This window comes from Misgurnus anguillicaudatus, chromosome 12, assembly GCF_027580225.2.
Source record: "Misgurnus anguillicaudatus chromosome 12, ASM2758022v2, whole genome shotgun sequence".
Lineage (NCBI taxonomy): Eukaryota > Metazoa > Chordata > Actinopteri > Cypriniformes > Cobitidae > Misgurnus > Misgurnus anguillicaudatus.
The window spans coordinates 8,977,430-9,001,426 of NC_073348.2; the positions used below are offsets into that span (position 1 = coordinate 8,977,430).

Sequence of the window (23,997 nt, forward strand, 5' to 3'; positions counted from 1 at the left end):
TTCTTCTTCAGATACAGAACACGTGGGGCCTCTGTTTTTTAAGCTTATACACACCTGATTCCCGGGCTCCATATTAGAGCTTTCACACTGTGCGAGGATGCGGTCCGGCATTCCGTTCCATGTGTGGTGCGTATATAGCAGTGCAGAGATCGTTTCTGGACAGTGTATTTCTGCTGTGGTCCAAATGCTGAATTAAAGTGACAGCGCATGGTTTGTGGTCAAAATGAACACAGATAAACATGAAAATATAATAATCTGACCATACATGCGTCTAATTAAATAAAATGTAGTAATGTCAGCATAAACGCATTTAATTTAATTATACTCTTTTTCACAGTCATCTTTTTTACTTTAGGACTAGGGTAATGCAAGAAAAACTACAATTGACCTCAACAAGGTGACATAATAAACAACACTCTTCTCATTCATGGATGTAAAAAAACAAGTTCTTTGTAACATGCAAGATTTATTTTATGAAAACTTAAATGCAAAAGAAAAGGCATAATAGTCGGCAGGGACAGGTGGTCACCCTACTTACGCACTGCACACTGAGTATGTGTGTTTTACAGTGTACCAGCCATTGTTAAGTCAGTGCACACTCAGAGAGTGTGTGACCGACTCGTGCTGAAAAAAATTCACAGGACAACAAGATGATTCTTCTGGGCTTTGAGTTGAAAACATTGATTATGTCATCATAATCTGAACTGTCAATAATTTCTCTTTCAAAGGACAGATTAGTGCCAAGTTGTTCAGGCGTCCAGTCAGCATGGATGACCTCAGGCGTGTTTGCATCCTGTTTGTTGTGGAGAAAAGTCTCTCTACGCTGCAAAATGTTAAAGGCAGTAATATGATGGCCTTCAACAAACCATTGATATTGGGGAAAATGTCGGCAGGGCAGCTATCCATTATTTCTATTAATGTGGGGAAGTTCTCCTTATCCATTTTCCATCTGATGTGCTAGATGAATACAGCATGTTCAGCATCAGGAATATCAATGCCATACAAAGCACACAGATCATTTAAAATGTTTTTCACTCCAAAAGTGGCAGATGCAGGCTCTCATTACACCGTAGGTGTCGTCTTTAAACCTGCAGTTTAACTCTGTTATCTGTCGATCAATGATGCAGTTCCACAAGGCCTTTAAATCCTCATTGCTTCTGATGTAGTGGCACAAAGTCTTAGCTTGAATCTTCATAAGAAAAAATACTCAGGAGACAATGGTTCCAGGTGCCTAACAAAAATTACTTTATTAGCTCGAGCCAACAAAGTGAGACAATCCACACCCCTCAAAGAGGTGCTCAAAGATCATCTGCCCTCCCAACATCGGACTCCATTTTTATACAGTAAGATCAAACACTTCTTATCTGAGATGACGTATACTCTTGTAATTGGTCTCGGTCTGCCACAATTAATTTTATTTGTTTGATGTAGCAAAAGTGCAGCTGAATCCTTCCTCATATCTAAAACGATATATTCTGCTTATTGGTTCTCATGGCCTTGGCCTAGCTTGAAGAGATAGCTTATTATTAATATAGCAAAGTACAGATGGACTGGCTTTGGCTTTCCGTAGCACAACTTATTGTTAATGTAGCGAAGTACAGCCGGACGACTTCTCTAATCTAAAATGACGTACTCTTGTTTGTCGGTTGTTTCGACCTTGTTTCTCATAATAATCATGGTGAGAACAATCGTGGCATAGTCGCAGAATCGCACCTGGTCTCTTTTAATTAGGAAATTGAAAAAACGAAAGTTAACTAATCTAAAATGACGTCCTCTTGTTTATCGGTTATTTCAACCTTTTCTCATAATAACCATGGCGAGAACAATTGTGGCATAGTTGCAGGATTGCACCTGGGCTCTTTTAATTATAAAACAACAGTTAACTGAGAAAACGAAAGTTTAACTGGGTGACATTATATCATAGGCCTAGTATAAATTATATAGTGTATGATCAGTAATATACCCAACAAAAACTACTATACTGACAGCCGAGGTCTTTCCCAGCGTTGTGGTGACAACAGAGTCATGAAACTTTGAAGGCAGCTGCGTTCACGAGAAGCAACCACGTCCCAGTTAGCTGTCTCGTGCTTTTCCATCAGCTCTTCTGTCAGTCTGAGCACTTCAACAAAGTCACACTTCGAATCCTCTCGGAAAGTTGCATATGTAGCTTTAAGTGTTACAATGAGTGAAATACAGTCCGTCACACATAAGCTGTGTCCCAATTCAAGGGCTGCGACCTTATAAGCATGCGACCTTAAAAGGTGAGCACTCTGTCTTTCAAGGTGGCAGCCTCAGAAGTTCACGAAGAGAACTGAAATAAGACGGTCTAACCTTCAGAGGACACATAATTTGCGTCACCTGCCAAGTACAGGTATCTGCGGAACAAAAAGGGGGTGTTTACCAATTGGGGATGTTTTCAAACTGGGAGTAGGCGTTTTTAACCATCCATTCAAAAACGTACGGAAGCCCTGAAAAGCCATATGTCATTCGGAAGCCCTGAAAAGCCAAAAGTCATTAATTTACGTACCACAAAATACAGGAATAAAAAATAATGCAGCATGTCACTTTTTCTGAGTGCCTAAGTGTGGACGTATGGAAACATTTTCTTTACGAATACGCCTAAAGAAACGTGTGACATAATTTTAAGTCATCATCATCATCATCATCATCATCATCTGGATTATCTCTTCCCCAGTGTGTCTGTGGCTCCCCTCTGGATATCATCACCATTAATCACCACTCTGCATTTACTCCAAGTCTTTCAATAAACTCTGTTACATTTTTATATACATCTGTCTCCGTTGTCTTCTGTCGCTGACAGAAAACCGGACCTAAAACAACTAACTATGTCTCAACAGGATGCTTTCCAGAGCCTTGTGGACACCATACGCACAGAGTTACAACAGACACACCAGACCACTGCAACTCATCAGGCTACAGTAAACACAGTTCCCATGGCTCATCCGAATTCATTCTCTAGTGAGGCGAACGAGTGCAAAGGATTCATATTGCAATGTGAACTTATATTTGAGATGCAACCTAATAGTTTCCCCACAGACCGTAGCAAAATAGCTTTTATCTTGTCTCTACTCACCGGAAAAGCACTTCACTGGGCAGTTTCTATCCGAGAACAAAATGGATCCGTCCTCCAGTCCTATCATGCCTTTAGTGAACACTTTCGAGAAGTTTTCGGATTTCCAGAAGGTGACAACTCAATCTGTGATGAACTTTACAATATAAAGCAAGGTAAAGAATCGGCAGCGGAGTTTTCTCTACGTTTTCGCACGCTAGCGGCAGCTAGTGGTTGGGATGAACGAGCACTCATAACCACCTACCGAAACGGTTTAAAAGCAAATCTTCGACTACAACTAGCAGCTTTTGACGATAGTATTGGGCTTGAACGCTTTATCCAGAGAGCGATCCGAACAGAAAATCGTATGCTTGCATGTAATCCTCCTCAGTTTGCACTCTATCGCTCACCAGAGCTGTCCCCTCCAGGACCAGAACTGTTGCAGTTGGATTCCACCCGTATCCCACTGTCAGAGAGACAACGCTGCATTAAAGTAGGGTTATGCTTATACTGTGCCAGTAAAGGACACCTCATCTCAGAATGTCCCATCCGCCCACCCCGGGCTTTGGTGAGTACTGTCCAGCCAGAAAAGCTTATTTACACTCCTCTTACTAGCAAAGTGAAATCATCCTACCGTAATGTCTCCATTATAGCGTCCACCCCTCCTCCAGGAGTAGATAAAATTTCTGGTCCTGGAGAATTCCACTGCGGATGTGATTCTCGGAAGACCATGGCTGATTGAACATCATCCGGAGCTCTCTTGGGACACAGGAGAAATTAAACGCTGGAGTGACCATTGTTTCCCACAATGTTTTCCTAATGTCCCAAAACCTCATCATCCTCTTGAAAAACCTCAGGTATGCAGCACCTCCATTGAAAGCCCTAACGATAATGTTTTTGGTTTTAACTGTAGTAAAACCATGGTTAATTTTCGTAAGGGTAATTCAGTCAGACAAATAAATAATTATGCAAAGGGATACAAACTATTAATGTGCAAAAAAAAAAGATCATTCGCCGTAAGATATTCAAAACTATGAAGTAATCTTGAATCATTCATAAACCATTTTATACCATGCCAGAACATTATGGTGTTGCGATTCAATATGTAAATAACACAGAAAACAAGCAACGGAGAACGAGAGTACCCATCAGTAGTGACAACATCCAGAATGAGTCGAGGGTGATTGCCGTGTGTGGTTCTAAACTATTGACTTTGCTCTCCATCTCTCCTTTTCTCAATAAACATTGTTAACTTGCATTTGACTCCGAACGTTATTGTGACACTGTCGAGGAACATCCTAGACATGGGTACAAATGTTTGTACAGTACAATGTATGAATTAAGGATTTGCAACCACACAACAGTCTGAAATTAGTGAAGGCTTTAAATTAAAACAAATAAAAAGACTGGTAAAAACATTTTTAAATTACCTTTAGTGTAAAATATAACATACCTCAAGATCCTCAGTGAAGAATTCGGTCCATTGCCCAGGACAAAGGTTCCGAGCGATTTCTCTGTCAAAAGTTTAAAAGAAGAAAATTAAGATTTTCCCTACACACAGCTAAACAGGGTTTTGAGGAACTACCCTGCACAAATGCTTTTGTTTTAAATTTCCTTGCCTGTCAAAGTAATATAGGCTGGATTAAGGAGAACTGTCCAACCTTTACTTTTCCAATGACTTTCTTCTCATTGCAAATATGCACAAAATTTTGATAAATACATTGTTTTGTTGCAAGTAAAATGTGTTTCTTAAATTGTATAGGATGAGAACAAAGTCAATAGAAAAAGAAGAACGGAACACAGAACAAGGCTTTAAAAAGCACTCGAAGCAAAACCTGTATATGGCAAAACCAGTATCGCCTGTGTGAACTTAAGCTGGTTTTAAATATAGATAAGACCAAATTAATGATGTTTTCAACCTCTAAAGCTGAGCCAAAAAATGTTCCTGAAATTCTATCACTGCAAGGAGCTAAAATTGAATGTGTTACGAGTTATAAATACTTGGGCATTGTATTGGACAGTCAGCTAAGCTTTAAAGTACATATTGATAAATTAATTTCCAAACTTAAGTTAAAACTTGGCTTTTATTACAGAAACAGAACTTTATTTTTATTTAATGCTAGAAAATATTTGGTATCTGCAACATTTTTACCTTTATTGGATTATGCAGATATACTTTATATGAATGCCCCAACACAATATTTAAAAAAACTTGATACAGTTTTCCATAGTGCCTTGCGTTTTATTATTGGGTGTAGTTATCAAACGCATCACTGTATTTTATATGAGAAGGCAGAGTTACCATCCTTGTATACTCGAAGAAGTTTTAATTGGTATTGTTTTATTTATAAGTCGATTTGCAGTCTTAATCCACATTACTTGTCTCTTAACTTTTCAAACCCCAACGGACGCTACCAACTTCGCTCAAACGATTTCATGCATTATAAAGTTCCTAGGGTTCGAACAGAGATAGGGAAAAAAGGTTTTACATATAATGCCGCCTCCTCTTGGAATTATCTACAGGATACTTTAAAGCTCACCACGTTGCCGTCACTAAATGAGTTTAAGCTGCTTTTAACAAATTACATGTTTTATCCCTTGGTAAATTGTTGTTGTGATTTATGAGTGTGTTTTATGTTTTGTTGTATATTGTATAATTGTATATTTTAACTATTTGTTGCTGCCTTCTTGGCCAGGTCACTCTTGTAAAAGAGATTTTAATCTCAATGAGTTTTAACCTGGTTAAATAAAAAGAACAGTAAGTGCCATCACCAAAACCTGGGCTTCTCAGTGAATTGAGAAATACAATTCACTCAATTTTGGCTTCATGATCTGAAAGATTTTATCATGTGTTAAGTTGTTAGAGAATGCAAAATATCAAGAAATAACATAGAAAGTGAAATAAGCTACATTTTGCAACAACTGGTAGGTTAAAGTAATGCAACATCTAAGCAGACACACACACAGCATCCAGTGTCCTGGCACCCAAGATGGAAAGACCACAGCATCCTTGCTGCTAATTTCAGGCTATATGTATAGTGAAAATATATTACACAAATAAGTAACTTAATGTTTAAGCAGGTCTGGAGTGTCTTTCAATGTGTTACATACATTAAGTCATACATACCGGTAAGCTATCCAGGGGATGTGCACAATGACATGGCTGTTAACTGGATGGATGTCAACATTCTAGAAACAAAAAGGGAAAATGTTAGTTTTGAGTATTTTATCAAAAATGTCTTTATTTCTGCTCTTTAAACCTGTGAGAGTGCAATCTGTTGCAGAACACAGAAGCAGGAATTCAGCACCTGTGGGAAGGGGGTGAAAAATCAATTCTACTTTCATGGTTTTATTGTTTATCGTTTAATATTTTATGCCAGTGTTTCTTACATTTCCTTCAACCTCAGAAAGTTCTGTCAATGTTGTGAAGTCTTTCTGTTTTATTACTGTTGAGCCCACATATGCCACTTCATCATCCTTACTGAAAGAGCTTGAGTCATCTGTCATGAGAATAGAAATGTTCAATTATTGACAATCAACATGTTATAAGTCCTAATCTATCCATCTTTCTGTTAGACCTGGCATTGCACACAATGAATATTGCTGGCTCTGTGAAAAATTACTTGTGTTCCTCTCTTGTAAGTTGCTTAAAGCGACACCATGTAATATTTCAACCTTCATAATAATTTTTCAAGACCCTTGTGATAGTACATTGACATTAAATAGGTTGAATGACATGTCTACCATAGCCTGACGGGGTCTGTATCGCTTTTACTTGTACTTTAAAACTTGGGGTTTCTGGTAGTAACCACCAGAGCACAAAAAAACTACAAAATTCGAATGCTTTACGGCATACGTCACTTCCTCCACACAATTTTTTATTTACGTGAATTTTGCTGGAGGCTACTTACTGAAGGAGTGTAGAGAAAAATACATGTCTAGCTCCCCCTAGTGGCCAAAAAGTTCCGCGGTGTGCCTTTAAAAGTCTGTAATAGTCAGATCAATTCATAAATGCAAGTTTAAATAAAAATCTAAAACTTAAAGGGATAGTTCACCCAAAATGATAATTCTGTTATCATTTACTCACCCTCCTGTTGATCCAACCATGTAAGCATTTCGTTCATCTTCCGATCACAAATTAATATTGTTATGATCAAATATGAGTGCTGGAATACTCCTCCATTGGCTTTAAGGGGGCTCAAACTTGTCCGTCCAGAAAGTCAGTGAAGAAAATCTTTAAATAGTCCATGCCACTACAGTGGCTCAACCGTACATTTCTAAAGCGACGATAATACTTTTCGTGCGAAAAAAAACAAACAAAAGAATGACTTTATTCATCTATTTATTTTCTCTCGTGTAGGCCTCTGACGTTAATTCACGAGAGCTCCATGACGCATGCGTGAGAACTGAACTGACGACGTTCTTCTTCTACTACTACTTGTTACTGGCGGCTCACTCCTTAGGCGTATTACCGCCACCTAGTGTTCAAGATGACGTGGTGGCATAGCCGGAAGCGCTAAACTTTGTTTACAAGCAGGTGAACGCGCGCGCGGTAGTTAAAACCATTATTTGTAAATATAGCCCTTTTCACACAGAAATTCCGTAAAATACACGGCATATGCATCCTGGATTTTTCCGGAATAGTTCGATTTTTTTTTTTTCATTCACACTGCCAAGTTTACCCGGCATGTGACGGTCCCAGAAAGACACGTGACCTATTGAAAGTCCCGCCCTCTCTTCTACGCAGCGTCTGAAGTTTGCATATTATATATTATTTCTCCCTCCAAGAACCACTCGCGTGCATTTTTGTTTATGATAGGATTATTAAGGAGCGTGTGACGCACCATTCTAATGCTGGTGAATGATCTCAGCTTCTGAGTGGATATTTGACGAGCTCCCTGAGCTCTGCTTTAATACAGTTTTCAGACATTTCTCATCGTGACTGTTTATATGCATTTAAAACCCGCATTTTGAGGAGCTGAACGATATGTTGGGATGACGCGCGGGTATTTTCGTTTATTATAGCTCAAATGAGCACGTGACGCGATATTATTTTATGCTGCTGAATGATCTCCGTTTCAACACAGTAAGTAATGAGCTAACTTACCTGATATCTGCTTCAGTCCAGTTTGCTGACATTTCTCGTTGTGAATGTTGTAAATCCCTCATTTTAAAGAGTTGAACCAACTTCATGTTGACATGACATGCGCGTCCTCACTACGGCACGTGTGTCATCGTTTTGTGCGTCTCATGTATCATTTCCTGATTACTGCGTCAATCTAGTTTGCAACATTTCTTGTGGTGAATGCATGTTATCTCGTTGTAATGAGCTGAACCACAACGGTGTTGTGATGATGACTCGCGCATGCTCACTTCGACACCTGAATACACAGACATGTGACTGCAACACAACCACAGTGTCAGGCTCCCGAAAGACAGAGAGCATTGGAGAGCTGGTGGTGTAAATGTAATCAGTGCCAGGCGATGCCAACTGAACAGGAGAGCATGTGCTGCATCGAGTGGGATATTGTCATGCCACAGCTTAAAAGTTTGGATAACGCAGACAATGGGACAAGTGTATTTACCTGTATAACCGATGATCCAGGTTTTCCGCCCCTGCTGAGTCAAAGTGTTTTAGAAGTGTTTTTTAATTTGCCTAAAGTGAACTGGAAGAGACGTCCGAGGCCAGAAGGACCGGCTGGAACTTTATCTATGGAGTAAGTAGGTTTGTTTTGACTGTAGAATAATTACACGTGCAGCCTAGCTTTTTATAATGTGTTTTCTTTATCATCTATCCCTATGTGTGTAAACACTTTCTAATTCTTTTTTTCCCGTTTACAGTCAGTACAGACTGGTGGCATACCATGTGGTTCTCGAATGGATATTGAAAGGTGAAAAACTTGGAAGACACAACAGAAAAGTTCTTCCATCTTGTGTAGTGCGAGCCATACGGGAAAGATATCTCTCATCCTCGGGAGTATATGTTGGTTTTAAGGATGCCGAAGAAGCTTTTATGCTAATGTAAAGAAATTAAAAGCAAGTCAATACACTAATTTATTTTTATTTTATTTTTTTGAATATTTACATTTAACATTTTTGTGTTTTGCTGATATACTTGTTAAATAAAAATGTTAATAACAATATATTGTCTTTTGTTTGTAATTTAGGTTTCAGGTTTACCAAACAGTTTTACTTTAGATGTTAAAGAGAATTTTAGTCAGAGAGCTGTCTTTATTACTGTAATAGATATGCACAATTTTTTATTATCAACAGTTTCAAACACTATATACAAATTTTTCTAACAAAACAAAAAAATATGTAAATATGCATCATGAGATAGCATTTCACCAAAAGAAAAATCTAACAAAATAAGAAAAGGCCAAAAAATGTTTTACAGTATTCTGTTGACAGTCTTTTACTTGGAAAACCTTGACACATGTTTTGCAATAGCAGCCTCCTTGTCCGGTTTGGGTTTTGTTGCAATATTGCACGGTATATCAGGCAAAGAAACTTGAGAGGAAGGGTCCTTGAAAAGTACAGTAGGGTCACTGTGCCGTTCCTGTACCCTTTGTAGAAGTTCATCCCTGAAGTTTTGTGTTGTTGGTTCATAAATCTTCCTTGCCAACCAATCTTTATTTTGCTTGGGGAAAACAATGTATCGCGGAACACCTGTTAAAGTGAAATATATACAGTTGTAATGCATTATTTTTTGCCCTAACTAAATTACCTTGTCTATTTTGCTCTCGGTCAGTGTGCATGTGTCACACCCAGGGGCTGGCTGCTAATGGCTAAAGCCACGCCCCTCCTCAACTTCCACCTCGAGGAGGTCCCCAAAGCCAACCCAATGACCAAACAACACGGGAACAAGTAAGTATAAAATAATCTTTATTGAATAAATATCTAAAATGTGCTGGGGAAATGGGGAAAGGGAAATTTAAAACTAAATTCTGGCTCTGCCCTCCAGATGGGCCTCAGCCGGGAGATGACGGGGAGCAAGGGGGCAACGGGGGTCCGGGGCGTGAGACTCAGGCTCCGGCCTGGATTTTATTATCCGTGGCGCGCTCCTTCTTCCTCCTGGAGGCAAACCAAATGAGTGTGGGGGGTTACTATTCTGGTTGCGTACCTGAATCTCTCTGGTGGAGGCTTTTCCTCGTACTTGCACAGCTCTTGTCGTGTCACTCACTACTTTCCTCTATCTCTCCACAGGTAGCCACTGGGACGGAAAGACACAGTTAGTTCAGTTTGGATGGGTCTCACCTCTCAACCGAACTCAGCGCACGGTAAGTACAGATTTCTTCGATTCTCTCCTCAAGTTATCCACTCTCTCTCCTATTCTCTCCACAGGTATCGACTGGGGCACAAAATCACAGTTACTCTGCTTTGGGATGGCTCTCACCTCTTGGCTGGACTCGGCGTACCGTAAGTACAGGTTTCCTCGATTTCTCCTCAGATTATTCACTCTCTCTCCTTTTATCTCCACAGGTATCGACTGGGACACAAAAGCACAGTTACTCTGCTTTGGATGGCTCTCACCTCTTGTCTGGGCTCGGCATAAGTACAGCTTTTCTCGATTTCTCCTCAGATTATTCACTCTCTCTCCACAGGTATCAACTGGGGCACAAAATCACAGTTAATTTGCTTTAAAAGGGCTCTCACCTCTTTGCTGGACTCAGCGTACTGTAAGTACAGGTTCTACTCGATCTCTCTCTTCAAAGTGCTCCTCACAGATCAACGGGTACAGTGCGTGCTCCGTCCCTATGAATAGACGGCTTAGGAGGTTGATATCTACACTGGCAGCAGTGGCGGACTTGCAGCACTTTGCGAGGCGTCTGATGGGGTAAGTAGTTTCTACTTGGCGTTGGGGGCGAACCCTCTCGACTACTCGGTGGTGGCAGAGGGGTGGGATATCTCAACGTCTCACCGGGCCGAGCGCTTCCCTCTCTTTGCTGCCGTCAGGTGTTCGAACTCTGGACAGGGGCGCCTTTGTAGAGGCCACGGGACGATGGAATTCTTGCACCTCTCTCTCTGCAACAACAATATTCATGAAATTGAAAGCATCAATGATAATGACCCCCAAATCGTACTCACACCTCTGCTGTTTCTTCAGCTCCTTACTGCCACTCTTCACATCCGTCCGATGTCCAGCCGGAAAAAGATCGTCCCAAGGCATCGTGCTATTTCCCGAGATCTGAAGCATGCTCACAACATATGCTGTACTGAACTAAGCTAGGACCAGCAGCCTCTTTGTCCTTCCTCAACGAAGTGCGTGAAGGCGGGGGTTCATCTGACAGGACACACAGCAATACACAGCAGCCCACAGCAAATATACAGCACCACGTCAAAATTAAAGGTGTTCACAGCACAAAGACTCACCCACCACGCTCAGTGTACAAAAAGGACACCCGTCTTCCTTCACTTTGCTTGGTTCGGACCTGGCGATGAAATATGCGGCCTAGCTAGTGATGTCGTCGTTGTGACTGCTTCAATAGTCTTTCGGCTCACCCACCACGCTATGCTAGGGGTAGGGCCGCCCTCCTTCTCCTGGAGGAATCCAACATAAAGCCAGGTAAATATACAGGACGTTTTCAACTTGATCTTTGTACTCACATCAATGCCGTTTTCAATCCCCTTTTCGCTTTGTCTCCGTTTGAAATGTACTCTGTTCACTTCTCAACCTTTAAGGTTCGCGATGTCTTCCACAACCATTCGATTCCAGCCTGAGAGAGAGAGTTTAGACAGCCACCAGCAGCGCACTAAACAGGCACAACACAGCGCTTCAACACACACCAAAAAGCTCCCAGACTGTGAATAAACTTGGCCTTAAGTACTGCCTTGTTTGGCGTATCCTCCAATCGCCAACCGCTGTTCCTAACTAGGCACAGGTGCATCAAAGTGGAGAACGAGCTGTCATCGAGGAGTAGTGAAAATGCAGGTTCTTTCTGCAGTATTTCAGAAGAACAGAATGGTAAACCTCAAGACTGCCTGAGAAAAATTTTTTTTTTAGGTTTTCCCTATCCATGTGAATTTTAAACCATTTGTTTTCGCATTTACTTGCCTGAGTGCTTGAAGAGGGCCATTTGCCTCATGTCCTTCAACAGATTGGGATGTAAAACCAGTGTTGATAGTGTGCAGAAGGCTGTGGACTCTTTTCGTAGCCATCGTTTCCGCCTTTGCTGGTCATGGGTGAGTTCATCGTGGGCACACGTTTGTTGACGTCCATTTTCTTCCAACCTGTGTTCACCGCAAATGTGATGGAGCAGAGATTTCCACTTTTCTGTCAAAACCTGTTTAAAACATTTTTACAACGAAATTTTTGATAAGGGTTTGTCTACATCAGATGTATAAAATAAATATTAGATAACAAACCTCTGGGTCACTGTTGCAGGATGCACATGCATACCACAAATGGTTGCATATGCTTTTAATCCATGGCTGAAGGTCTACATTTTCTTTCTTTTTAGAAACTGATAGTAATTTCTTGAAGAAACCTGCAAAACATTATGACAGTTATTTATTAAACATTATGAGATTGTGGGGTAAACCTAGTACATACAAACAGTGTTTATATTATTGTCAAACTGTAGTTTATGCAAAGCCGCTTTTAAGTACAACAGTAGTTAAGAAATAAGAGTTATTAAAAAATACATATGAATTAGTATGGAAAGATGTATACCCTTCACTACATGCCAGATGTCAAACTCATGATGAATTTGTGGATAATCAACCCTCATGATCTTTCTTATAGATGGGGATCTGTCCGTAGTCATCACGTCAATGTCAATTCCCATTTCCAAAAGAGAGTTTAGACCACTTTTAAAGCCTATGGGCTCCATGCCAACAGAGCTTGCTGCTTCTGCAACCTTGAATTTTAAAAATTATATAATTAGATAAACAAATGTTATTCCTTCATTAGATTAAAAGGTGCTTTAAAGGGATAGTTCGGCCAAAAACGATATTAAACCCAAAAGCTGTCCGAGTTGCATATGTCCATCGTTTTTCAGACAAACACATTTTCTGATATTTTAGAAAATATTTTAGATCTTTCTGTTGATTAAATATAATGTTACGGGGTCCAGCAATAGTCCACGACCTTCAAGTCCAAAAAAAGTGCGTCCATCCTTCACAAATTAAATCCAAACGGCTCCAGGATGATAAACAAAGGTCTTCTGAGGGTAATCCGTGCGGTGTTGTTGGAGAAATATCCATATTTAAAATGTTATTAACTTTATTAACTACCTTCCGGTAGCGCCGCCATCTTAGAGCCATCCGCATTCAGGATGAGCGCTTACGCAGCATACAGCGGTTTCTCTGTTGCTCCTCTGTCCCCTGCCCTCCGAATTTGTCATACGTCACTGAGAAAAGTGCGTACACTACGCTAATACTCTCTCCTGAGTCTAAGATGGCGGCGCTACCGGAAGGTAGTTAATAACCAACTCTGGTTCATTGAAGTGTTTTCAATCAGGTATTGAAAACACCTATGGATGTCAGGGAACAGCAATAAAGCCTAATAAGCACCAATTAGGCAGCTTTAAAATGACTGTGATACTCAACTCCTTCTAAACATTTACTGGTGTGGTTACAAACATGGTGAAGTCAAAAGAATGGTCCAGGAAGACAAGAGAAGAGGTGATTAATCTTCACAGGAAGGGCAATGGCTATAAGAAGATTGCAAAGATGTTAAACATACCAAGAGACACCATAGGAAGCATCATTCGCAAATTCAAGGCAAAGGGCAGTGTTGAAACGCTTCCTGGTCATGGCAGAAAAGATGCTAACTGCGACTGCTGTGCGCTATCTGAAGCGTAGAGTGGAAAAAAGTCCCCGTGTGACTGCTGAGGAACTGAGAAAAGATTTGTCAGATGTGGGTACTGAAGTTTTTGCTCAGACAGTACGGCGCACCTTGCGTACTGAAGGCCTCCATGCCAGAACTCACAGGCGCACTCCAAAGAATAAGAAGAGTCGACTGCAGTATGCCAAAAGTCATGTGGACAAACCACAGAAGTTTTGGGATAGTGTTCTGTGGAAAATTAGAACTGTTTAGGCCCATGGATCAACGCTATGTTTGGAGGAGGAAAAACAAGGCCTATGAAGAAAAGAACACCTTGCCTACTGTGAAGCATGGTGGGGGGTCAATCATGCTTTGGGGCTGTTTTGCTTCTGCAGGTACAGGGAAACTTCAGCGTGTGCAAGGTACCATGAATTCTCTTCAGTACCAGGAGATATTGGATGACAATGTGTTGCAGTCCGTCACAAACCTGAGGCTTGGGAGACGTTGGACCTTTCAACAGGACAATGATCCCAAGCATACCTCCAAATCCACTAGAGCATGGTTGCAGAAAAAAGGCTGGAACATTTTGAAGTGGCCATCGCAGTCACCAGACTTAAATCCGATTGAGAACCTCTGGTGGGACTTAAAGAAAGCAGTTGCAGTGCGCAAGCCTAAGAATGTGACTGAACTGGAGGCTTTTGCCCATGATGAATGGGCGAAGATACCCGTAGATCCCTGCAAGACACTTGTGTCAAGCTATGCTTCACGTTTAAAAGCTGTTTTAACTGTAAAAGGATGTTGTACTAAGTACTAAGATTGAATGTCACTTGGGGGTTGAATAAAACTGATAATGATGTGAGCACAGAAAAGACATTTGTGGTTATTTCATTATAAATGTTATGTTATATTTGTCTGACCTACACATGCCTCTTTGATGTAATTGTGAGCAGGATGACTAAATGATCAAAATCAATGTCAAACCGGCCAAAACAATCAATTTCAGTTGGGGTTGAATAATTTTGAACACAACTGTATATATATATATATATATATATATATATTAGGGGTGGAACGGTACATGTATTCGTTTCGAACCGAATCGGTTCGGTGCATGAATTTAAACGAAGAATACACGGTATGAAAATAAAAACTTGCGTGCAAAATGCGTGTAATGCGGAACTACTGTTTAGCCCGGTGCACACTGTGAGATTTCAGCCACGATTTAGCTGTCTGGGACAAATTTTGAAATCCTAAAAGATTTCTGGAATTCCAGGCTAAAATCTGCCGTCTTTGATCGCTAGTTTGACATGTTCACAGACAGCTTTAGATACGCTGGTTCTTTATGGACAGCTAATCTGTTGCCCCGCTTTAGCTCTGATTGGCGCCGATGCAGCCGAGCTCCGCCTATGTATGCGCTCTATCAGAGCCCGTCTACATTCTGGCACTCTGCAGTTTTTTGTCACGTCGACGCCGGTCCAGTCAGTTAGTGAGCAGCGAAAGCGAGGATGGCAAGTGGTGTTCCACAAGAGTTAGACGCTCCGCCAGCCTCTTTAAGATCGCAAGTTTGGCAAAACTTCAGCTTTCCAGTCAGTTACAATAGTACAGGCGAGAGAGTGGTGGAAAAGACGAGGACAGTGCATCGGCGTTGTTCAGCAGTTGTTAGGTATGTGAGTGGAAAAACATCTAATCTAAGCTCTGAAGTCTCACGCATTCACCTTGACACACACGCATTTCAGTCTGTTCACACGCCGCCACACCTTGTATTTCTCACGCTGAGAAGTAGGAGATAAATTGTAAATATACAATAATGGACGAGGCCCAGTTCTGTCGAGTTCAGCTGCTTTTATAAACTGTGCTCAACTTTACGCAGCGCCATCAGCGTCAGAGTACAGCGAGAAATCTTGCGGAGGAGGCTGATTTCAAATCGCTCTCGCATTACTCTGATGTCATCCACTTGTCGTTTCTTGCAGCGCCTCGTGAAGTCGTACACTTAATTCATCCCTCAAGCCTATTTTTTTGTTCTTTAGTACATTAATGTGAAATAAGGCAAAAATGTAATTTTAAAATGTATTAATGTAACACTTGTAATACATTTGAACCCATATTTGTATGAAAGATGAGTACAAGATTACTTAAAGTGGTATACATTTTTGAAATACGAGATAGTATGTTAAATGCATTTCAGTTTATATTCATGACATCTCAAAATAACACTGATAAGGACACCTATGTTTTTAAGATTATCTTAAGTACTAAAAAAAATGCCGCCTTCATTTTTGTTTTGCTTTTCCCTCCATTGTACCGAAAGTGAATCGAACCATGGCGCCTGAACCGAGGTACGAACCGAACCGGGACTTGGCTTTTGCCCATGATGAATGGGCGAAGATACCCGTAGATCCCTGCAAGACACTTGTGTCAAGCTATGCTTCACGTTTAAAAGCTGTTTTAACTGTAAAAGGATGTTGTACTAAGTACTAAGATTGAATGTCACTTGGGGGTTGAATAAAACTGATAATGATGTGAGCACAGAAAAGACATTTGTGGTTATTTCATTATAAATGTTATGTTATATTTGTCTGACCTACACATGCCTCTTTGATGTAATTGTGAGCAGGATGACTAAATGATCAAAATCAATGTCAAACCGGCCAAAACAATCAATTTCAGTTGGGGTTGAATAATTTTGAACACAACTGTATATATATATATATATATATATATATATATATTAGGGGTGGAACGGTACATGTATTCGTTTCGAACCGAATCGGTTCGGTGCATGAATTTAAACGAAGAATACACGGTATGAAAATAAAAACTTGCGTGCAAAATGCGTGTAATGCGGAACTACTGTTTAGCCCGGTGCACACTGTGAGATTTCAGCCACGATTTAGCTGTCTGGGACAAATTTTGAAATCCTAAAAGATTTCTGGAATTCCAGGCTAAAATCTGCCGTCTTTGATCGCTAGTTTGACATGTTCACAGACAGCTTTAGATACGCTGGTTCTTTATGGACAGCTAATCTGTTGCCCCGCTTTAGCTCTGATTGGCGCCGATGCAGCCGAGCTCCGCCTATGTATGCGCTTTATCAGAGCCCGTTTACATTCTGGCACTCTGCAGTTTTTTGTCAGGTCGACGCTGGTCCAGTCAGTTAGTGAGCAGCGATAGCGAGGATGGCAAGTGGTGTTCCACAAGAGTTAGACGCTCCGCCAGCCTCTTTAAGATCGCAAGTTTGGCAAAACTTCAGCTTTCCAGTCAGTTACAATAGTACAGGCGAGAGAGTGGTGGAAAAGACGAGGACAGTGCATCGGCGTTGTTCAGCAGTTGTTAGGTATGTGAGTGGAAAAACATCTAATCTAAGCTCTGAAGTCTCACGCATTCACCTTGACACACACGCATTTCAGTCTGTTCACACGCCGCCACACCTTGTATTTCTCACGCTGAGAAGTAGGAGATAAATTGTTAATATACAATAATGGACGAGGCCCAGTTCTGTCGAGTTCAGCTGCTTTTATAAACTGTGCTCAACTTTACGCAGCGCCATCAGCGTCAGAGTACAGCGAGAAATCTTGCGGAGGAGGCTGATTTCAAATCGCTCTCGCATTACTCTGATGTCATCCACTTGTCGTTTCTTGCAGCGCCTCGTGAAGTCGTACACTTAATTCATCCCTCAAGCCTATTTTTTTGTTCTTTAGTACATTAATGTGAAATAAGGCAAAAATGTAATTTTAAAATGTATTAATGTAACACTTGTAATACATTTGAACCCATATTTGTATGAAAGATGAGTACAAGATTACTTAAAGTGGTATACATTTTTGAAATACGAGATAGTATGTTAAATGCATTTCAGTTTATATTCATGACATCTCAAAATAACACTGATAAGGACACCTATGTTTTTAAGATTATCTTAAGTACTAAAAAAAATGCCGCCTTCATTTTTGTTTTGCTTTTCCCTCCATTGTACCGAAAGTGAATCGAACCATGGCGCCTGAACCGAGGTACGAACCGAACCGGGACTTCTGTGTACCGTTCCACCCCTAATATATATATGTATATATATGTCAGGCAGAGTGAAATAAACACGGAGAGATCCCAAAGCAGATTAACAGAATAATTTATTAAAGAAAATAATGAGAGTCAATCAACACAGGGTATGCTCGCTGGTGGATATCCACACACGTCCGGGCCAATGCCACGCGAACGGAGGGTGAAGGGGTGAGGAGCTGCATTGGCCAGATACCACATACGCTGAATTAACCGCACACACTCTGCTCCTACCACTCGAGCGGAGGGAAAAAGGGGTTGAAGAGATCCAGGCTGCAGGGAGAGAGAGAGAGCGTTAAAGGTGCGGGAGCAAACTATAGAACAGCTCCAGCGGGATGACTATATTTGATGACTAAAAGAGGAACTATATTTTATGGCGTAATAGCACTTTTGGGAGTACTTTGATTCGCCTGGAAAGTCCGCTCCCATTCTCCCTCTCATAATGGGAGATGGAGGGTGTTACTGCGCCGAGTCGAAGAACTCCCAAAAGTACTATTACGCCATAAAATATAGTTACTCTTTTAAATCCGCTTAGAAAAGCGCTACGCTTTATTTTGTACTACCAAACTTGCTCGTATAACTACTCGTCTTAAATAGGAAAAACGTTGATGTGTTTGGTCACTTCTAACTTTATCTCTGATTGGTACCATTGAATGAATGGGGCTAAGCTAAATGCTATCGAAGTGTCGAAGCGCGCTCCAGCGCTTACATGCACGCACACAGATGATTGAGGGATGTATCGGCAATTCTTGGTTGAGGTAATAGCATATTTTAGTGTTGAGGATGAGTAGACTATTCCTTTAACATGTATCTTTTCTTTTAAAATTACCTCTTGTTTGCATTTACGGTTGCCCAAGTCCACCCGTAAATAGTGGTAAAATCCATCAAGAAGGTGGTGTTTCACTAGTTCACACTTACAAATAAGTTGGTAAGATTAAATTAGTAAACGTATTTGGCGTGCTGTCCGGGGAGAGGGCTCTGAGCTCCGAAATGGGCCCGAACGCAGAGTATCCCCCCCCCCCAGTTTAGGAATTAACCTGGTGAGTGAGAGGTGATGGGGTGGTGGCGGGATTCTGAAGACTGCAGAGGATCTTTGCAGAGTCAAACTGTGACTTATATATGGCTTGCCTTTGTCCTGATTGGGTAGATATGATGATTACTGATTGAGGACATCTGGTGGTACTAGAGTATCTGTTGATTACTGATTATAGACAGCTGGAAGTACTTAAGTGGTTTATTTGACGTGCTCCTCCCGAACTAAGTTAATAAAACATCATTTCACGAGTTCACACTTACAAATAAGTTGGTAAGATTAAATTAGTAAACGTATTTGGCGTGCTGTCCGGGGAGAGGGCTCTGAGCTCGGAAATGGGCCCGAACGCAGAGTATCCCCCCAAAAAGCAAAATTAACTTATTCGGACAGCAGCCGGGAACTGTACCCCCCAAAAATAGAAATGATGAGGCTGATGTTGGCTGTGTTTGCTATGCATCCGATGGGAGTTCAATACTCGATGCGATTGGAACCGTCTGACGGAAGTTCAATACTCACTGTGATTGTACAGGAAAGCCTCGGTTGAAAATTATGTGGACGGTTTATATTTGGAGGGCTTTTTGCGGCCTCCGACGGGAGTTCAATACTCGCTGAAATCAGAGCCATCCGACGGGAGTTCAATACTCGCTGCGATCGGACGAGTAAGCCCACTGATGATGGGGTGAATGAATTATATTGGGAGGGTCTTGCAGCATCCGACGGGAGTTCAATACTCACTGTGATCGGAACCCGTCCGACGGGAGTTCAATACTCACTGCGATCGGACGAGTAAGCCCTCACTGATGATAAGGTAGGCAATTTATATCAGGAGGTCTTTGCGGCATCCGACGGGAGTTCAATACTCGCTGCGATCGGAACTCGTCCGACGGGAGTTCAATACTCACTGCGATCGGACGAGTAAGCCCTCACTGATGATGGGGTGAATGAATTATATTGGGAAGGTCTTGCAGCATCCGACGGGAGTTCAATACTCACTGTGATCGGAACCCGTCCGACGGTAGTTCAATACTCGCTGCGATCGGACGAGTAAGCACCTCACTGATGATAAGGTAGGCAATTTATATCAGGAGGGCTTTGCGGCATCTGACGGGAGTTCAATACTCGCTGCGATCAGAACCCGTCCGACGGGAGTTCAATACTCGCTGCGATCGGACGGGTAAGACCCCGTTTGTCGATGACGTGGACGATTTGTATTAGAAAGGCTTTGCGGCATCCAACGGGAGTTCAATACTCACTGTGATCGGAACCCATCCGACGGGAGTTCAATACTCACTGCGATCGGATGGGTAAGCCCTCCATTGGCGATGAGGTGGACAATTTATTTGGGAGGGCTTTGCGGCATCCGACGGGAGTTCAATACTCGCTGCGATCGGAACCCGTCCGACGGGAGTTTAATACTCGCTGCGATCGGACGGGTAAGCCATCGCTGATGACGAGGTGGATGTTTGATTATTTTCGATTTGGTGGACTTTGCAGCGTCTGGCAGGACTTCAGTACTCAATGTGATCAGGCGGTTAAGCCCCTGCTGACTATAAGGTGTACATTTAGTGCATTTGAAGGCCTAGATGTAGGCCGAAACATGTTGGTGGTATTTTTAGGTTCCATTATGAACTAGCACCTTTATTAAAGCGGTTTTATAATTAAGAAGAGTGCCTTGGTGTCCTTTTGTTATTTTTGATACATTTGGTTATTTTAGATTTGGAGGGCTTTGCGGCGTCCGACGGGAGTTCAATACTCACTGCGATCGGACGGGTAAGCCATCGCTGATGACGAGGTGGATGTTTGGTTATTTTCGATTTGGTGGACTTTTGCGGCGTCTGTCAGGACTTCAGTACTCAATGTGATCAGGCGGTTAAGCCCCTGCTGACTATAAGGTGTACATTTGGTACATTTGAAGGCCTGGATGTAGGCCGAAACATGTTGGTGGTATTTTTAAGTTCCATTATGAACTAGCATCTTTATTAAAGCGGTTTTATAATTAAGAAGAGTGCCTTGGTGTCCTTTTGTTATTTTTGATACATTTGGTTATTTTAGATTTGGAGGGCTTTGCGGCGTCCAACGGGAGTTCAATACTCACTGCGATCGGACGGGTAAGCCCTCGCTGATGACAAGATGGATGTTTGGTTATTTTAGATTTGGAGGACTTTTATGGCATTTGACGGGACTTCAGTACTAACTGTGATCGGATGGGTAAGCCCCTGCTGTCGATGAGATGTACATTTGGTTATTTTAGATTTGGAGGGCTTTGCGGCCTCCGACAGGAGTTCGATACACACTGTGATTAGATGGTAAGTCCTTGCTGACAACGAGGTGAATGTTTGGTTATTTTAGATTGGGAGGGCTTTTGCGCCGTCTGACGGGAGTTCAATACTCGCTGGGATTGGACGGGTAAGCCCCTGTTGATGTAGACTTGAATACGTTAAGTTATTACCAATTGGGAGGGCTCTAGCACCATTCTAAGAGAGTTCAATACTCCCTGCGATCGTATGGCTAAGCCCCTCCGACAATCGAACGGGTTAGAGTTGGTTTGCAGATAAGAGTTTGGTGCGCTTTTTTGATGTGGAAGCGGTTAGAGCAAGCATCACTACCGCAGCAGTGGAAAAAACTGACCCTCCGTTAGAGCATAGGAAACATCACTGCGGCGGTTGAAAAACTAAACTTCTGCGGGAACAGGGAAAACATAATTGTTGCAGCAGGAAATTTATTGAGTATACAATATAGCTGGCTGTGTGTAAATTTAGTTGCTTTAAGAAATCCTCGTACCTACGTCGATCAGACTTTTGAATTGATGTTGGTTAATAATAATGATAATAATGATATTTATAAATTATAAATGTTTTGTGTACTTGTATAGTTTGTATTGTATGGTATATTGTATTATGTTTTATGGTCAGTGCATGTGGACTAGGGGTGAGCAGCGGAGTTTGTATTTGTATTCGTAACGATCTCAAAATTGTTTGAATCTGAACACAGCAAAATCACCAGCGTCAAATCCACTCCGCCAGCGCACACAGGGGCACCACTACTAGGTCTGGTGGCACTCTTATAGCAGCATACATCCAACACCGGCGATTCCACTGCGTAATTTTTGTTTTGAAAACAAAATGCAGGACTTGCTTAATGTTAAAAGGGGTTATTAAGAGATAAAGTTTGGAACTTGATTGGTGTTAAAAAGTTAATAAGATAGATGAAACTTGGAAACGATCTTCCAGGCGCTGAATGAGAGATTCAAAGCATGCATGGACGAGCAAGTGCGCGACCTCAATATATACACACACGCAAGGTTGATAATTGTATATTGTTTTTAAAAGCTATCATGTCCGGTTCTGTAAATCATGGATGGATGAAGTTGTGGCTGCAGGTTAAGCATCAAGCCAATGCAGTCTGGGATCGAGATGTTTAATAAATCATCTAAAAGGTAAACGACGTAGGAATTGCAAAGTTGTTAAGGAGAACCCATCAAATGCTTCTAGAAGCATATAAAAAATCTCTGGTATCTTTGCAGGCAAGTAAAAAATTCTCTATCCCATGAATCCAGATGACTGAGCATCACTTTTAAATGCACAGGTGATACCTACTTTGCCAGCCGAGCACCACGACTGATGTTTTTGATCAGGGTTACAACTTGATCAATGTTATAATAGTGAAAAGAAAATCTTGGATAGCGTTTATCAAAAGCCGTGTTTAAGTAACTAAAATATAATCTTTATATGACAGTAAGTTGAATGCGTGTACGTATGACGTTTCCCGGATAGGTACGTTTGCAAGATGTCTGTTAAAGATCTGGAGATCTGGAACACATCTGGTGTGTAAACATCTTACAAAGGTTTAAGAATGAGCTGCTTTATATGCATTCTAAATTAAAAAACGTCTTGCAGGCATCTTCAACATGTCAATATGACATCTTTTAGGAAACGTCTCAGAGACACGTTGCAAATGAGCAAAAAAAAATCTAAATACGTCTTGCAGATGTAAACGCAGACATCAAATAGACGTCTTCGAGGTGTACCTGTGCCATTAGGGTTAACACCTTGTTACATGTTTTAATGAAAACCCTGTTTAATATAACAGACCACTGGCTGATATTGTGCGATTTTTTTTATTTTTTTTATACATTTTATGTTAATGTTAAATAAACTTACATTTTGCCCGTCAGTCATCTCCTCAGTTTATGCAAAAAAGGTATCAGCATGGAAGCGTACTGATGTTGAACATTTACTATTCGTTACATGCATGCCCAAGATGTATGGTGAATACAGATTATGCACGGGAATATTGTCTTATTTCGAGTCGGGGTGGCTGTTGAGCAGGTCTGAAAGTGAGTAACTTCTGGATCGTTGCTGTTTGGAGACACAAATGTTTAAAATGATTCAGTCCGAATTGGGGAACGGTTTTAACTTGTTTGCCTTAAAGAACCAGTTCAAGATAATGATTCGTTCACAAACTAAACAGACATCATTAGTCGTCACAAATAGTATTTTGGGACGGGAGGCTTTCAACGTAGCCGGGTTTAAACTGTGCTCGAGGCCGGGCAATGAATACTGATGGTAAAGCGAAGCTTCGAATCTAATTGCTTCAACAATGATTCACTGTTTCTAAGCACTAGAAAAGCCTAGATATGGCACCACCTGCTGGTGAAAACGTCCTACACACTTTTTACAACTTCCACCAAGCAGACGTAGGCTCTCGATTGGGGGGCAGGAGAATAGAAGAATGGAGCTGTGGAAGGGAAGAATATAGGGCGTCTGGGCCTGTACCGGTAGCGGAGGCAGCCTCACGCTACAGTGTTCGGTTAGGCCACAGCCAGAGGACAGGATTAGAAGGAGAAGCCTGTTCCACTAGCGGAGACATGCTCACGCTTAGGAATGGCGAATAATGGAAGGAGGAAGCTGAGGAAGAGAAGAATATAGGGGGTCCGGGCCTGTACCGGTAGCGGAGGCAGCCTCACGCTACAGTTTTTGGTCAGGCCTCGGCTGGAGGACAGGATTAGAAGGAGAAGCCTGTTCCACTAGCGGAGACATGCTCACGCTTTGGAATGGCGAATAATGGAAGAAGGAA

At 41.5% G+C, this 23,997-nt stretch overlaps 1 protein-coding gene and 1 long non-coding RNA gene across 2 annotated transcripts; both read right to left on the reverse strand.

Annotated features, from left to right (window-relative positions):
• Positions 1 to 5,834: 5,834 nt before the first annotated feature.
• LOC141369164 (uncharacterized) lies at positions 5,835 to 6,622 on the reverse strand. The gene is made up of 4 exons (XR_012372731.1): positions 6,461 to 6,622; positions 6,331 to 6,378; positions 6,198 to 6,259; positions 5,835 to 6,097 (listed from the first exon to the last, which is right to left on the reverse strand). It is a non-coding gene; the product is annotated as an uncharacterized lncRNA (long non-coding RNA).
• A 4,622-nt stretch (positions 6,623 to 11,244) lies between these two features.
• LOC141368890 (uncharacterized) lies at positions 11,245 to 12,906 on the reverse strand. Its single transcript, XM_073873678.1, has 4 exons — positions 12,744 to 12,906; positions 12,437 to 12,558; positions 12,126 to 12,354; positions 11,245 to 11,354 (listed from the first exon to the last, which is right to left on the reverse strand). Exons 1-4 carry the CDS (start codon positions 12,901 to 12,903, stop codon positions 11,245 to 11,247), a joined length of 621 nt encoding a protein of 206 aa, XP_073729779.1. The 5' UTR covers positions 12,904 to 12,906.
• Between the last annotated feature and the right edge of the window lie 11,091 nt (positions 12,907 to 23,997).